This window comes from Leptonychotes weddellii, chromosome 11 (genome assembly GCF_054177405.1).
Source record: "Leptonychotes weddellii isolate Sample4059 chromosome 11, ASM5417740v2, whole genome shotgun sequence".
NCBI lineage: Eukaryota > Metazoa > Chordata > Mammalia > Carnivora > Phocidae > Leptonychotes > Leptonychotes weddellii.
The window spans coordinates 77,652,302-77,667,634 of NC_138379.1; the positions used below are offsets into that span (position 1 = coordinate 77,652,302).

Below are 15,333 nucleotides of genomic sequence, written 5' to 3' on the forward strand. Positions count from 1 at the left end.
TGTCCATTTCAGTGAGGGGGGTGTTAAAGTCCCCCACTATTATTGTATTGTTGTCGATGTGTTTCTTTGCTTTTGTTATTAATTGCCTTATATAATTGGCTGCTCCCATGTTAGGGGCATAGATATTTACAATTGTTAGATCTTACAGTGTCCTTATCCTTTCTAAGTAGATGGTTTCATGAAAGATCCGTCTGCGATGGTGTGTTTCTACCCAAATATCCCAGAAGCTCAGTCACCAGTTATCTGTGGAGAATTTGTCTTCCTCATGGACCGCTCAGGAAGTATGCAATGCCCCATAAGTAAACAGGATAAATCTCAGCTGCGCATAGAGGCAGCCAAGGTAAAACTAGTTCCTCTCTCTTTCTGGTTACATGCACAAATGGGGATGAATCTCAGGAGTTAAATTAGGGCCCATCTGGTACTTTGGGTGTGTTCCCCATCTGAGCTACATCTACCATGACCACTCTGAGGCTAGCCTTGGACTATAAGGGCCTGGACTCATGAAGTGGGTGAAGGTCTGCTCTCTCAAGAGTTAGACTGACAGCATCTCTGTGTCTGAGAGGATCCTCTCTCACTGTCTCCCCGTACTCTCTTCCTTCAGGAAACACTGCTTTTGCTGCTGAAGAGTTTGCCTATAGGCTGTTATTTCAATGTCTATGGATTTGGAAGTTCCTATGAGGCATTCTTTCCGTAAGTTTCTAGAAAGCCCATTGGGAGTCCAAAAAGATACTTTAAAGAAAGGACTAGATTGCTGAAGTGGGTTACTCCACAGTTGACCTTGGCATTGGGTATTTCAGGCGACGTTGTTTCCAGTGGGGGCATCTCAGTTCAGGGACTTGGTACTGCATGATGTTGAACAGCTATCATGTCACTGGGCATGTTTGTTTGTTTCTCAGGAATAGTGTGCAGTACACTCAGCAGACCATGGAAGAGGCACTGAGGAGAGTTAAGCTTATGCAGGCTGACCTGGGGGGCACGGAAATCTTGACACCGCTCCAGATCATTTACAGGGAACCTTCCATTGCGGGCCACCCCCTTCAGGTAGGAACTGGAAGAGAGCTGATAGGAGGCGAGAGAGGGAATGAAATCTCTGCTCAAAAATCCATACCCCTGAGCTTCATTGTAGGATTGTTAAAACATGATATATAATTCAGAGTCTTCTATCATATAGTAAGGAGAAAAAGACAAGAAGCATGTAATAGAATTCTTCTTCCTTAGTCTGTGCTGTGGGCTATGGGTGATGGAGGTCCTTTTGCAGAGTTCCACAAAAGCCTTAGATGAGACGAGAAGGGGGAGGTGAGGAAAATCCCAGGTGCCCAACAAACCTTGTGAGAACGTGGTGCAAGTGACCCTGGAAAATTAGGGCCCTCATGCCAGTCTGAGGAGGCATCAGTCTCTGCAACAAAATGGTTGATTTTTTTCCAAGGGTGAATTCCGGTATCTTAAAAATGATCTTCACAGAGATTTGATGAATGTCTTCTTTCCTCGACAGCTTTTTGTCTTCACAGATGGAGAAGTTACTGACACGTTTAATATAATTAACGAAGTCAAGAGAAACAGGCTGAGGCACAGGTAGGAAGAGAACGTGATTTCTGGGTGACTGATCCAGGTAATGCCACCTATAGTCTAATCCGCATGGTACCAGTGTTGACATTCCTTGTGGAGGATAGAGTGATTGAAGAATTTTAGTTTTACTAGCTGACAAGTTTTTTTCTATATCATTTTCCCCCTCTTCACTAAAAGATAAAAGTAATTTTCTAAATAACATCAGTAACACCACAAAGTCATTGCCCTTTATTCTTTCTAAACCAGAATGGAAACAAAAATTAAATAGTAAGACAGTTTTTTTAAACTATAAACATTTTTATCAAAGTAAAACATAAAGCTACACAAATCATAAGTATACAGCTGATCACTGTATCACTTCGATCACTACTAACTTTTTCCTCTCCAAAGGAAATAGCTCTCCTAATTTATAACGCCATGGTTTATTTTTGTTTTTAAATAAAAATAAATGGGTTATACAATATGTTTTTGTTTCTGTGTATCTTCTTTCCCTCAGCAGTATGTTGATATTCATACATATTTTGCATGGAGCTGTGGTTAATTTTTATTGGTGTGTAGTATTCCATAGGGTGATTATTCCATAATTTATTTATTAATTCTACTGCTGATCGACTTCGGTTTAGCTGCTAAAAATAATTCTTCTATGAATATCCTAGCATTCTTATATATGTATTTTTTGCACATACACACATATGCATGTATACATACTTATTTCATATATATATATACACACAAAATTTCTTTGCGTTGACATAGTTGTAGAATTTATTGGGGGTGCCAGATAGTTTTCCAAGTTATTGTACTATTTTAATTCATACCAGCATTGTATGAGGGTTCTAGTTGCCCAGATTCCTATCCAAAATTTGGCATTGTTTGTCTTTGTAAACCTTAACTAATTTTGTAGGTGTAAAGTGGTATCTCATTATGGTTTTAATTTGCATTTTCCTGGTAACTAATGGAGTTGAGTGCCTTTTCATATTTATTAACCAGTTGGATGTCCTGTTTTGTGATGTACCTTCAAATCTCTCCTATTTTCTTTTTTTTTCTGTTAGACTTTCTTTTTTTACTGATGTTTAGTTCAGTCTGTGGTCAAGACACAAGGACTTTGTTAATATGTTCTGGAAATATATTTTTTCCTATTCTATAGCTTTTCTTTTCACTCTCAGAATGATATCTATTAATAGTTTTTCTTCATTGTAATATAATTTTTTAGTCTTTACCTTTACAGTTAGTGTTTTTTGTGTCCTGTTAAAAAGTCTTTCCCTACCCAAAGTCATGAGCTGTTTTTGTTTGTTATTTTCTAGAAGTTTTATCATTTTTTCTTTTATAGTTAGATGTATAGTTTGCCTGGATTTTATTTTTATGCATTGTGGAAGGCAGGGGCCAATTTTCATCATCTCTTCATGTTGATATCAAATTGACCCTGTACCATTTAATGAAAAGTTTGTCCTTTCCTCCCTGATGTACAGTGTCATTTTTGTCACAAATAAGCTTCTACACATGTATTGATTATTTCTGGATCCTTTGTTCCATTCCATTAGTCTATTTATCTAGACATGTGCCAGAACTATACCAGATAAATTTATGTAGCCTTCTGATAAATATTGATTTCCAATAGAGTAAGTACTCAACTTTGTTTTTTTTTTTCAAGATTGTCTCAGCTATTCATGACTCTTTATATTTGTATTTTAGAATTATCTTGTCAGTTTTTACCTAAAAAGGAGGCTGTTGAGATATCGATTAGAATTGCATTAACTTTAGGGGCACCTGGGTGGCTCAGTCAGTAGAGCATGTAACTCTTGATCTTGGGGTTGTGAGTTTGAGCCCCAAGTTGGGCATAGAGATCACTTAAAAAAAGAGAATTGCATTGATTTTATAGATCAGTTTTGGGAGAATTTAGTACTTACCAAATTGAGTATTTTAGTCTATTTACATGGTATGTCCATCCGTTTATTTAAGCCTTTTTTTTATTAACATATAATGTATTATTTGTTTCAGGGGTACAGGTCTGTGATTCGTCAGTCTTACACAATTCACAGCGCTCACCATAGCACATACCCTCCCCATATTGAGGCCTTTCTTGGTTCTTCTAATATGTGCTTCCAATGTTTTATTTAAAAAATTTAAACCTATAGAGATGTTGTAAGAATAGAACAATATACTCTTCCACCAGATGTCAACATTTTCCCACATTTGCTTCACCTATTTTTTTTGGTCTGAAATATTTGAGAGCAAGCCACAGATACTGTAACTCTTCATATGCAAATAATAATGCACTCATCTTCTAAGAACAAGGACGTCCTGATGAATAACCACAATAAAACTAATAAATTCAGGGTATTTAATGTTGAGATGATACTATTATCTTTTTTTTTTTTAAGATTTTGTTTATTTATTTGACAGAGAGAGACATCGAGAGAGGGAACACAAGCAGGGGGAGTGGGAGAGGGAGAAGGAGGCTTCCTGCTGAGCGGGGAGCCCAATATGGGGCTCGATCCCAGGACCCTGGGATCAGGACCTGAGTCGAAGGCAGACGCTTAACGACTGAACCACCCAGGCGCCCCAAGATGATACTATTACTATCTAAAGACAGGCTGGCTATATTTGCCAAGTTTTCTTTTTTTTTAAGGAAATTTTTGAAAAAGATTTACTTCTTTATTTTAGAGAGGGGGAGGCTGGAGAGAGTGCATGAGTGGGGGGAGGGGCAGAAGGAGAGGGAGAAGGAGAAAAGCAGACTCCCCAATGAGCACGGAGTCTGACACAGGGCTCACTCTCAAAGACCCTGAGATCATGACCTGAGCCAAAATCAAGAGCTGGATGTTTAATGGATTGAGCCACCCAGGCGCCCCAACAAGTTTTCTAATAATGTCCTGTATAGATTTTTGTCTTTGGTTTTGTTCCAGGAGGAAATCGAAGACCAAATATTTTCATTGTTATGTTTTTTTTAATCTTCTTCACTCTGGGAGAGATCCTCAGCTTTTCATTATCTTTCACGACGCTGATATCTTGAAAGAGTACTAGCTAGTTATTTTTGTAGAATTTCAATTTATGTTTGTTTGACTATTTAAATTCATGTTTGGGGTAATATTAAATATTTCAGGAAGAAATATTCCAAAAGTAATGTTGGGCCTGGTGATAAGTTTGACCACTTTGTTAAAGCTGGTACCTGACAGATAACTTTGAAATTTTGTAAACATCCTGTTCTCGACAAATATTTAGTCAGTAGATTCAGCATTCATTGATGATGATTGGCATGTTATTACTGTCAGTGGTTATAAATAGTGATTTTTAAATTCTGTCAACTTTTCCAGATTAGTTGGCATCCTACTGTAAAGAAGAGTTTCTCTTCCCCCTCCTTCTCTCCCTCCCTCCCTTCTTTTTCTTATATCAATATATTTTTGGATTTTTTTCATTATTTTTCAATTTTTTAAGATTTGTCACTTTCATTTTTCATTTAGATTCTCAAAATTCCACATTTGACCAGTGGAGGCTGCTTTTCACTTGCTCCTATGTCTTTTTTTGTGTGTCTCTTTGATTTTTGAAGATTTCTTTCTTTCTTACAAAAAGAGTTTCAGACTCACCTGTACTTTCCCATTCCTGTAGCCAGCTATTTCTACAAGAAGCCTCATTTCTTTTAGTGAAAATGATTAATATAAGTTAATATTTGAGTATTAGGTGTAACTCTTTGTTACTGGGCTGTTATTGATGGTAGGCATTTTTGGCAGACTGAACCAGTGAATGTTAATTTTTTTTTTTTTTTTTTTTACTGATGCCCCTAATTCCAAGGTACTGACAACGTTCTTTCTCTTTTTTCTTCTATTCCATATTTGTGTTTTCTTTCCTCCATGGTGAAAAATCTGGTTTCCCATAAAATTAGTAAATATACTCATTTCCTTAATCCAACAATACACACCAAATCTCTCTATAATGTTTTCTAATTCTCTGTGTAGATGTCTTCATGCCTTTTTTATTAGATTTTTTCCCTAGGTGATTTTTCCCCCCTATTTTAAATAGTATTTTTGAAACATTTTATTTACCGGGCACTTATTTCCATGTAGAAATTGATTCTAGTAGCTTTTAAAATTTACATTGACTTTTTATTCAGTGACTTTGCCTTATTTAAATATTAATTCTAATAGTATATTTGTAGATTCTTGTAGATTTTCTATGGATAATCATGTTTGCAAATAATGTCAGCCTTATTTTTTTCCTTTCCAGTCCTTACATATTTATTTTTCTTCCCTTCTCTATTGCCCTGGGAAAGAGTTTTAGTACAAACCTGAATAGATATGGTCATAGCTAGCATTCTTATCTTATTTTGGCCTTCAGAGGGGACATGTTCGACACTGCATCAATAAATGTGATTGTTGAGTGCCTGGGTGGCTCAGTGGGTTAAGTGTCTACCTTTGGCTCAAGTCATGATCCCGGGGTCCTGGGATGGCCCCCTGCTCAGCGGGGAACCTGCTTCTCTCTCTCCCTCTGCCTGCCACTCCCCCTGCTTGTGTTCCCTCTCTCACTTTCTCTCTCTCTCAAAATAAATAAAAGCTTTAAAAAAAATAAGTGTGATTGTTGGCTATAGGTTTTTTTTGTAGATATCCTTTATCAGATTAAGGATATTTTATTTCTGTTTTGAGAGTTCCTTACTCTTTTTTTTTTTTTGCAAAAACAATGAGTGGTTGTGGAATTATATCAAATGCATTTTATGTATCTATTGAGATAAGTGTATGATTTTATCCTTTTTTCTTTTAATGTGTGAATTATAGTGACTAGTGTTAGAATTATAATGAGTAGTGTGAATTATAATGACTAGATCTTGCCTTTCTGAAATAAACCCAAATTAGTGGTGATGTATTAACCTTTTTAATGTATTTTTGGATTCAGTTGGCGAATACCTGTTTCGGATTTTTAAATCTATTTTTGTGAGAAATATTGACATGTATTTTCTTATAATATTCTTGTCAGGTTTTGAAATCAATGTTATGCCAGCATGATAAAATGAGCTGAGAAGAGTCATCTATTTTTCTATTATCTGAAAGATTTTCTTTATTAAATGTTTACTAGAAGTTGATAGGAGGCTTTCTTTTTTGTGGGAAAGTTTTTAAATCTCTTTCATTGAAATGAACTATTCATACTTCTATATGTTTTTGCTTTTTGTGGGCATTTGTATATTTTATCTAAATTTTCAATTTTTTTTGCATAAAAAATTATGCTGTATTGCTTTATGCTGTTGTTAAATTTTGTAGAATCTGTGATATATTACCTTTTCATTCTCGATGTTGGTTATTTGTGTCTTCTCTGTTTTTTTCCTTGTCCTAAATGCCTGTCAATTTTAATAATCTTTTCAGAGCACCAGCACTTTTGAGATTTTTAAATCCTGTCTATTCTATGGTAGTTTTTTACATCAATAATATTTGCCCTTATCTTTATTATTTCCCTTTAAATTCGCCCCCATATAAATTCTTTGGGTTTATTGGCTGTTCTTTTTCTAACCTCTGGAGATGGATGCTTAGGTAGTTGATTTTGAGACTTCTTTTTCTTTTCTAATATATGTATTTAGATCCTTAAATTTAAGCATATCTACATCTGAATCTTAAATCTGGATCTGTCAGTGTCCAGTGACATCCACTTAAGAAGATTTTTCTAATTACCATTATGATTTTCTAAAGCCTATGTTATTCAGAAGTATAGTGTATAATTTCCCAATATTGGGGGATTTTTCTATTCCTTCATTAGTGTCAGATATTTTATATGAAAAGTTGTAGAAGTTCTTTGAGCCTCTAGACGATGTTATCTTCCCTCTGCAAGGATGTACTCTTTGCTTCTGATGCGTTGCTAGACTAGAAGCAGATAATCTGAGTCCGGTTAGAGTCAAATGAGCTTCAGTCATTTGATGGCTGGTTTATTTCAGATTCACCTCTACCTCTGGGCTGTATTCTACAGGGTTGTTTTATAAAAACCTGGGGTGTCTGTAAGGGCACCTTCTTTTTGGAAAGTCCAAGTCTTGGCTTTCCATGCTTTGAGCCATCCATTTTGTACTTGGCATTAGCTTTAAGGGGTAACAGGATACCAGATGCCAGGCTCATCTCTCTTGCCTCCCTCCTCTCCCACGTCGTGGCCCATAGATTCCTCTTGTCTTGGTAACCATTTGATGTTTTCAAAAAGATTATTAAGAATATTGTATATGGCTTTTCCAGTTCTCTACTGGCTGAAACAGCTTTTTGGCATTGCTGTGAGCAGAGGGTCCTTATGTCATTCTACTTTAAGTCAGAAATCATATATTTAAGTTCTACTTCTGCTGCTTGCTGGCTGTTTGGATAAATCAACTAAACTCCCTAAGTCTTAGTTTCCTCACTTGAAAATGGGAATAATAGCAGTACTTAACCTTATGGGTTTACTGTGAGGGTTCAAAGGGTATACCTAAGTAAAGCATTAGGAACTCTGCTTGACACAAAATATGTGCTATATAACTTTTTGCATTTATTATAATTGTATTCTTTATTATCACCCACAAGAAGCACTTAAGTAAGTTCTAAGCATATTGTTAGCCATCAATAAATATTTCTTAGCTTTAGTTTTATGCATAAAACACTTAAACATAGACATAAATGCCCTTTAGTAAGCCATAAGGAATGTAGGCTTCAGTTGCAAGATTGTGTTGGAAATTTGAAGGTGATAAATATCAAGATGCTGGCAGGCTATGGTCTCTGGGGGCATGGCCAAAGGTAGGTTACCATAATTAGAAGTTCAGTTCTTAGCCCTTCAAGTTTAGAATATTAATCCTGATGCTGACATCACTAGAATTGGGGATGATGACTCACACTAACCTAATTCAAAAGAGACGGATACATAAGCCAAAAATTCCAGTGTATTAATTTACAATGAGAAGTCTCCTTGTCATGCCTTCTAAAAATGCTTGTATTAGTATTATCAACACATTCTTTTTATAGACAGTTCTGTTTGGGAAACCAAATTGTGATTAAAAATCTTGGTGCACACGGATTATGGCAGGGAGAGAACTCTCCAGTTAGAACTCTTTCCCACCTTAAGACTGGTCTTGCCAGGGTGGATATGGTTCCAGTACAATGTTAGTCGCGCAGTGATGATAGTGTCTATTTTGTCCTAATTCACCACTTCACCACTGTCCAATTAACCCATTCTTTGGATTTATTATTAAAATAATTGATGAGGATATACTGCTTCAAGAATCAGTAAAATATACATATATGGGATCTTATGGTCAGGCAGATTAGTATTCGAATGTCATCTCTACCATTTAGTAGGTGTGTGATCTTGGACATATTTCTTACATTCTCTGGGCTTCCGTTTCATACCCATAAAATGAAGCATAAGCCTGCCTCATAGGAGCCTTGAAATGATTAAACTGCATCATCAATTTAAGGCATTTGGTCTCCTGAAACATAGAATATGCTCAACAAATTGTAGCTATTATGCTTTTGGTCAAGGAAGTAGACTATGTATTCTTGACTACTATGTATTAATTTTATAATTTCACGCTTTAGTGCCTGTCTCTAAGCTCTTTTCCTTGTATAATTGCAGATGTTTCTCCTTTGGTATTGGAGAAGGAGCCTCTACCAGCCTAATAAAAGGCATTGCCCGGGTGGCAGGTGGCACTTCAGAATTTATCACAGGCAAGGACAGGATGCAGTTCAAGGTGAGGGACAGGCCTGTGTCCAGAAGGGGTGATGCAGAAGGAGTGTGGAGCAGGGGGGACATTGCCACAAGGGCAGAAGCAACAGCTTGACACCAGGATTCATACTCTTATATCCATAACACCTTGGGCTATAATACATAGTGGGGTTACTTTGGGCCTTATGTAAAAGGGGCCCACTGTAGTTTCTGGAGAAATGGCATCTGGTCCTACTAGTTGGAAGCCCAGAGACAAGATGCTGGAAGAGGTTAGGGCTTTGTGTTTAAGACCAGAAATAGAGAAACAGAGAATTTTGACTGTCATGATTGAGATTCTAGATGTGTGCTTGAGGAACTCTTCTGGTTGGAACTCAACTGGTTGGAACTCTCCATGCACATGAGACAAAGAAAACAAGAAGGAACAATTGTAGTATGTCTGGTAGATTGGTAGAGGTGGTACGTTGATACTCCATTTGATTAGTATACACAAGGGAAGGCAGCTTCTAGCTCTGCTTATACTTGTAAGTTCCTCTTTTTTGGGTGATGTTATCCTTTACCTTATCCTCCCTTACCATGTCCTAGTATAGTATTAAGGAATAGACATAGCATATACTGTGTTGCATAGAATCTGGTGCGTAATAAATATTCAGCTAACAGTGGTCATTATTGCCATTATTATATTTTGTGCTTATTCTGTTCTCTTTCCTCCACCAGGCTCTTAGGGCCCTGAAACGTGCTCTACAGCCTGCAGTAGAGGATATTTCTGTGAGCTGGGATTTGCCTCGTGGCCTGTCTGCTAAAATGCTTTCACCAGAACAGACTGTCCTCTATAAGGGTCAGAGGTTAATCGTCTATGCCCTTTTGAGTGGGACCATGCCTGTGAGTTCCTATTCATGTTTGTTCCTCTCATCAGAGTAGCTACTTCCCTAAACTCTGCTCTGGACAATTTTCTTAAAACCAATGGAGTCTCATCAAGAGATCACACTTGCCGGGTGGAGCCAGTCTACCCCGCTTCTCCATAATTTCAGGTTTCTGATTTCCTGAGCTACCTGGTTCCTAGTCAGACATTTTAATGTGTTGGGTTGGGGAGCGGCCTCAGTTGTGACCTTTCTCTTCGTGACCTCTCCCTTCCATCATGTCTACTCTTCTCTACTTTGTAGCCAGCAGAGGCGACAGGAGAAGTCAACCTCAAGTACACACTCCAGGGCAAGAGTTTGGAGAATAGGGTGACATTTTCTCTACAACCCAAGCCCGATGACAAGTGAGAATTCTGTTTTGCTTTGCTATTTTCTTTTTTCTTTCTTCTTTCTTCTTTCTTTCTTTCTTTCTTTCTTTCTTTCTTTCTTTCTTTCTTCTTTCTTTCTTTCTTTCTCTGCCATCATTGAGAGGGTTGGTTTCTTTCTCTTAATTTGGGGGGCTCAGTTGTGTCCCTACAATAACTTTACCTTTCTAACCCATTCAAGTCTTATCTCTTCCTTTATCTGGCATTTTCCTCTTTCTGCCAATGCTAACTTCTGAGGGCCCTGAGTAACTGGCACATGCATGCTCTTCCCTAAGTCATGGGGATGATTCTCTTTTAGCTTCACCATTCACCGCCTTGCTGCCAAGTCCTTTCTCCAGGCCAAGGACATGGGCTTCAGGGATACTCCAGCAAAAGATAAAAAAGATGTGCTGAAAATCAGCATTGATTGTGGAGTCATAAGCTCCCAGACAGCCTTCATTGCGGTCAACAAGAATGTCAACAAGCCAGTTCAGGGGCCCCTGACTTGTAGGGATGTTCCAAGGCCAATTCTGTTTGGTGCAGCTTCAATGATGCCACAATACCATGGATGTGGTGAGTTTTACCCTCCTGGAACTCATGTAAATTAAGGGGCTCTGGATATCGAAACACATCATTTGAAGTAAAAGCCTGTGACGTTGAATTTTTTTCCCTATCTCTCCACATCTAGGATTTCTGGCTGGTGTGGTGCCTTTCTAGGGGAACTAGAAAATATGCCATAGGCAAGGAGATTTTAAATAATCCAAGGGAAAAAAAAACAAGGACAAGTGAAACAGAAAGTACACATAAACACTGAGTATTCAAACTGTCTAAATCTGAAGCTGATCCTGTTGATAATTCAATGGTTAATGATTATACAGATGGCTGATGGGAGTGATCTGGGAGTGTTAGGGAATGGGTGTCCCAGGTGAAAGCCAAGCAAGCTTTAGTATAGATATGAGGGGCTTAAAGGTTAGCATCAGGTGGAGAAATTTCCCGGGCAGGATTCTGTGGCTGGAGGGGAATATGTGATGTGAGTTGTAGAGGCAGGCTTCAAGGTGAGCCCAGAGTTTTGTTTAGACAACTGCGTGTATAACGGTATCATTTATTTAAGTAAAGTAACAAAAGTATAGGAGCAATTTTAGAAGGTATGTTGAATTATTTTTGAGTATTTTGAACTTGAGATCCCTATGGAATATGCACATGAAGATGTCCAGTAGAAAAACAAATAGATGGGCTGGTGTTCAGAGGAGAGCTCAGGGATAAAGATACACATCTGGCAATATTTAACATCTAGGTCATAACTAAAATCAGGAGAATAGTTGAGATTATTCATGGGGCAGGTATAGAGTGAGATGAAAGGGGGATGAGATTGAAACACTGAAGAAAACCCAGTATCTAGGGATGGGTAGCAGAGCATTCCTTGAACCAGAATAAAAAAGGAATGAAGTAGGAAGAAAAGAAGTGAGTGCATATTCAAAACAAAGGAAACTATGATATAACAAAGGGAATTACCAAAGTATCAGATACTGCAGACAAGTCAAAGTAAAAACTTGAAAGGGGATGATGAGGTTGCTATCAAAGAAGTTCTTGTTAATGTAATCAAGAGCAATTTCATTGGCTTAGATTGGGAAAGAATCCATATTACAGAATGTTAAAGAGAAAGAGAGGTGGGAAATGAGTGTATAGACACTTTTGATAAACATTTAGCTGAAAAGGGGAATAAATAGAGAGTGACATGTATAGAAGTTGTAGAGTTGAGGTGGATTTTTGTGTGTTTATTATATCTCTTTAAAATTTCAGAATGGGAGAGATTTGAGGATGTTGTAACACCAGTAGGAGAGTGTCAGCAGAGAAGGTTGACATTTTTGGGGAGGGGAAAAGGGTAGTTAATTGAAACAGGTGTTTGAGGAAGAGAAGATGACCCACAGAGCAGCAGTGGAAGGATTAGCCCGTAACACGACAAGTATTAGGACACTCTCCCACTGTTGCCAGGAAGAGGAGGAAAGGTGGTAGGATTCGGTTCTAGTTCACAGGCTGAGAGGCAAGAGCTTGGAGTTTCTGTCCGATAGGTTTTTTTCAATAGTTTTTTTTTTTTTTTAAAGATTTTATTTATTTATTTGACAGTGAGAGAGGGAACACAAGCAGGGGGAGTGGGAGAGGGAGAAGCAGGCTTCCTGCTGAGCAGGGAGCCCGATGTAGGGCTCGATCCCAGGACCCTGGGATCATGACCTGAGCCGAAGGCAGATGCTTAACAACTGAGCCACCCAGGCGCCCCAGGTTTTCAATAGTTTTAGTGAAAGAGACAGCAAAATTCACTAATGAGTATGAAACAAGAAGTGGTAGAATAGAGGGTTTGAGGAAAGGGTTTGCAGTAGCTCCATGGACAACTGGAGAGTGAAATTCCCAGGGAGAAATAAGGCATTTGCCAAGGAGTGTTGAGGGTCCAGTTTAATTTTGATACCTTGACTTTTTTAGTGGCACTAAGCTAGCAAAGGGAAGCATACCCCATGTGATTCATTTCAGCAGGACTCAGCAGCTTTGGTGGAAGAACAAAGGGAGCAGAGTGTTGACTCATTTTCGAGGTTGGGGTTTTGCCAGATGGGTGTGATGAAAAGGAAATCAGATACTTGGAAAGACTGGTAAGAGAGTGGTGAAGTGTGGGACCTGGGATTGAAGCTAAATAGAAAAGAGACTAAAGACAGAAGGAAGTGGATCGTAGGGAAAAAGCAGAGGAGACACAGACTGAGAGATCCAGATGAAGTCAAAGGCCAGGTAAAAGACAGATCTCTGAGTTAGAAGGCTGCAAAAATTGGAGACCATATTTAAAAAGTAGGATTATTGTGTGTGTGTGTGTGTTTTCTCCCAATTTGTTTTTGACAGGTGGAACAGTTTTGCTGGATAATGAGATTCTGGCTTGGGAGGGAGTGACTGAAATAGAATGGAAGCTGAAGCCCTTTGATTTGAGGAAGTCAAGAAGCTTTGAATGAGGGTGCTGGATAGGTTATCTACAAGGGTACCAAAATCTCTCCAGATGATGGCAGGCCTTGCAATGAAGCGCAAGTCTAGAAACTAGCATTCTGATACTTTACTGAATAATGGGAAGTGATAGAGAGGTTGGAGGTTGATAGCATTAAGAATATGAGGAAGGCAATCCAGATGAGGGTGGAGCGGTAATGAGCTGGATGCCACAATTGGGACTGAAGAGGTTGCCAATCCCACCTTCCAAACCTGGGTACTTGGGCTATGTAGTACCTTGAGAGAGCACCCTCTGAGAGGGATAGAGGGAGAACAGTTTTTGGAAGAAAAAAATTAGTTTTTAAGTTAAGACAAGTAGTTGGAAAAAGCCTCCTGTAATGAAAGGAAAGATGCAGGAAAGATCATTGTCAGGTATCAAGGGTTCCAGAGGACACAGTAGGAAGGGCTCAGGTGGTGCGGGTGTATGTAGGAGGTGGGCTCATGGGAGAAGAAAAAAATGCTCAGTAAATGTGGTAGCTGAGGCAGACATGGATAGGAGGGCAGGTGTCCCACATTCTCAGGGCCCTTTGCCAATAGCAGAGAGCAGAGGAGCCTCAGTCTTAATGTCTGTACTGGTGTTTTTCAGCTCTTCCAAATGCCAAGTCCTCCTACTTTTCCCCTGCATCTCAGCCCACACGGACCAGTCGTTATGTGGGTATGCCAGATCGGCAGGATGGTTGCAAACCCTGTAAGCCCATGGTTAGCAAGGACCTGTGCGCTCTAGGTAAGCATCTTTCCGGGGACTTCTTCTCACCCATGTTTGTCTCTCACCTGTGTAGGACTAGACAAACCCCATGCTCTTGGTCATAGACTAAAGAAGAAATGCATGTTTCCTCCAATGGCCTCTCCTCAGATGGAAAGGGCTCATTTTCCCACCAATAGGACCAACTTTGAAACTCATTGTACAGGTGAGACGGGCCTCAGTTCTCTTCTCTGCTCTGTGGGCCCGAAGAACTAATCTTCCATGCTCTACTTCCTTTGGCTTTTTCTAGCTAGGAGGTAATCTGTTTGAAAAGTGTCAGGCAGAGGGTGAGATTTGTCCAGTCTCTATGTTTGCCAGGCTCAGCCTTAGATTAGTCTATGGTATAGGACCCTGAAACGTAGCCAGCAGAGTCTGGGTCAAGCCCTGGTTAAACATTGCCATCTCAGCAGGCTGGGGGCCTCCCCCTGCAGAACTCTGCTGCCACCCTGTTTGGGCCACCTGCTGCACTGATCAGCCTTTTACAAGTTGGGTTTGAAAAGAGATCTTCCCGATGCTGGCTAATGACTTCCGTTCTGTCACCAAAGGGTATTCTTGGTCATTACCTTGTGTTCCAAACAGCTGGGCTTCTCATATACATGACATATTGAGTCAAAGTACATTTTGTCACCAAGAAGTACCTTTTCTACTAAAATTGGCTTAAAGGCAACTTCTTTTTAGTCTCCGATCTTTGTAGCAAGAGTTTGTGGTATACAGCTGTTTAATCGTTTATACATCTTATTTGCCATTTACCCTCTACTTATTCATTCTCTTTAGGTTGCTAGTTAAAGAGAGGGCTTCAAGGTCTCAGGTGGAGTCAGATCTCTGTCTTCCCAATTACTGTGGAGTTTTAGGTAAATTAAGTCACTTCTCCCTCAGCTGTACAACTACTCACCTTACAGGTTATCATGAGAAAATTCTTAATGTTAGTCACAGAGTAGCTTCTCGCTTTTTGTTAGTTCCCTAGGCCTTCCCAACTTGGAATATTCCAGCTTCAACCTTTCTCTCTTACAAATGCTCTTAACAGAGTAGAGAGAAAAATTACCCAGGAGTGTTAAGCTTCTGGTTCTTGTGAACTAATTAGCAACTACTTCTATTTTTTTTT

At 39.0% G+C, this 15,333-nt stretch overlaps 1 protein-coding gene across 2 annotated transcripts; it reads left to right on the forward strand.

Moving 5' to 3' along the window:
- The first annotated feature begins 6 nt into the window (after positions 1–6).
- LOC102728453 (von Willebrand factor A domain-containing protein 5A) lies at positions 7–15,257 on the forward strand. 2 transcript variants are annotated; one of them, XM_081799239.1, is made up of 10 exons: positions 7–340; positions 602–690; positions 897–1,041; positions 1,493–1,572; positions 9,124–9,238; positions 9,928–10,092; positions 10,374–10,474; positions 10,794–11,047; positions 14,076–14,213; positions 15,006–15,257. In XM_081799239.1, exons 1-10 carry the CDS (start codon positions 179–181, stop codon positions 15,011–15,013), a joined length of 1,257 nt encoding a protein of 418 aa, XP_081655365.1. In that variant the 5' UTR covers positions 7–178; the 3' UTR covers positions 15,014–15,257. The 2 variants fall into 2 exon arrangements, with proteins under 2 accessions (XP_081655365.1, XP_081655364.1); XM_081799238.1 differs by lacking the exons at positions 14,076–14,213; positions 15,006–15,257 and adding an exon at positions 14,269–14,999.
- The last annotated feature ends 76 nt before the right edge of the window (positions 15,258–15,333 follow it).

Coding starts and splice junctions, on each gene's coding strand:
- LOC102728453 (XM_081799238.1), top strand. CDS start 179: ATGAAAGATCCGTCTGCGATGGTGTGTTTCTACCCAAATATCCCAGAA. Junction 341..601: donor TGCGCATAGAGGCAGCCAAG/GTAAAACTAGTT, acceptor CTCTTCCTTCAG/GAAACACTGCTTTTGCTGCT. Junction 691..896: donor TCCTATGAGGCATTCTTTCC/GTAAGTTTCTAG, acceptor TTTGTTTCTCAG/GAATAGTGTGCAGTACACTC.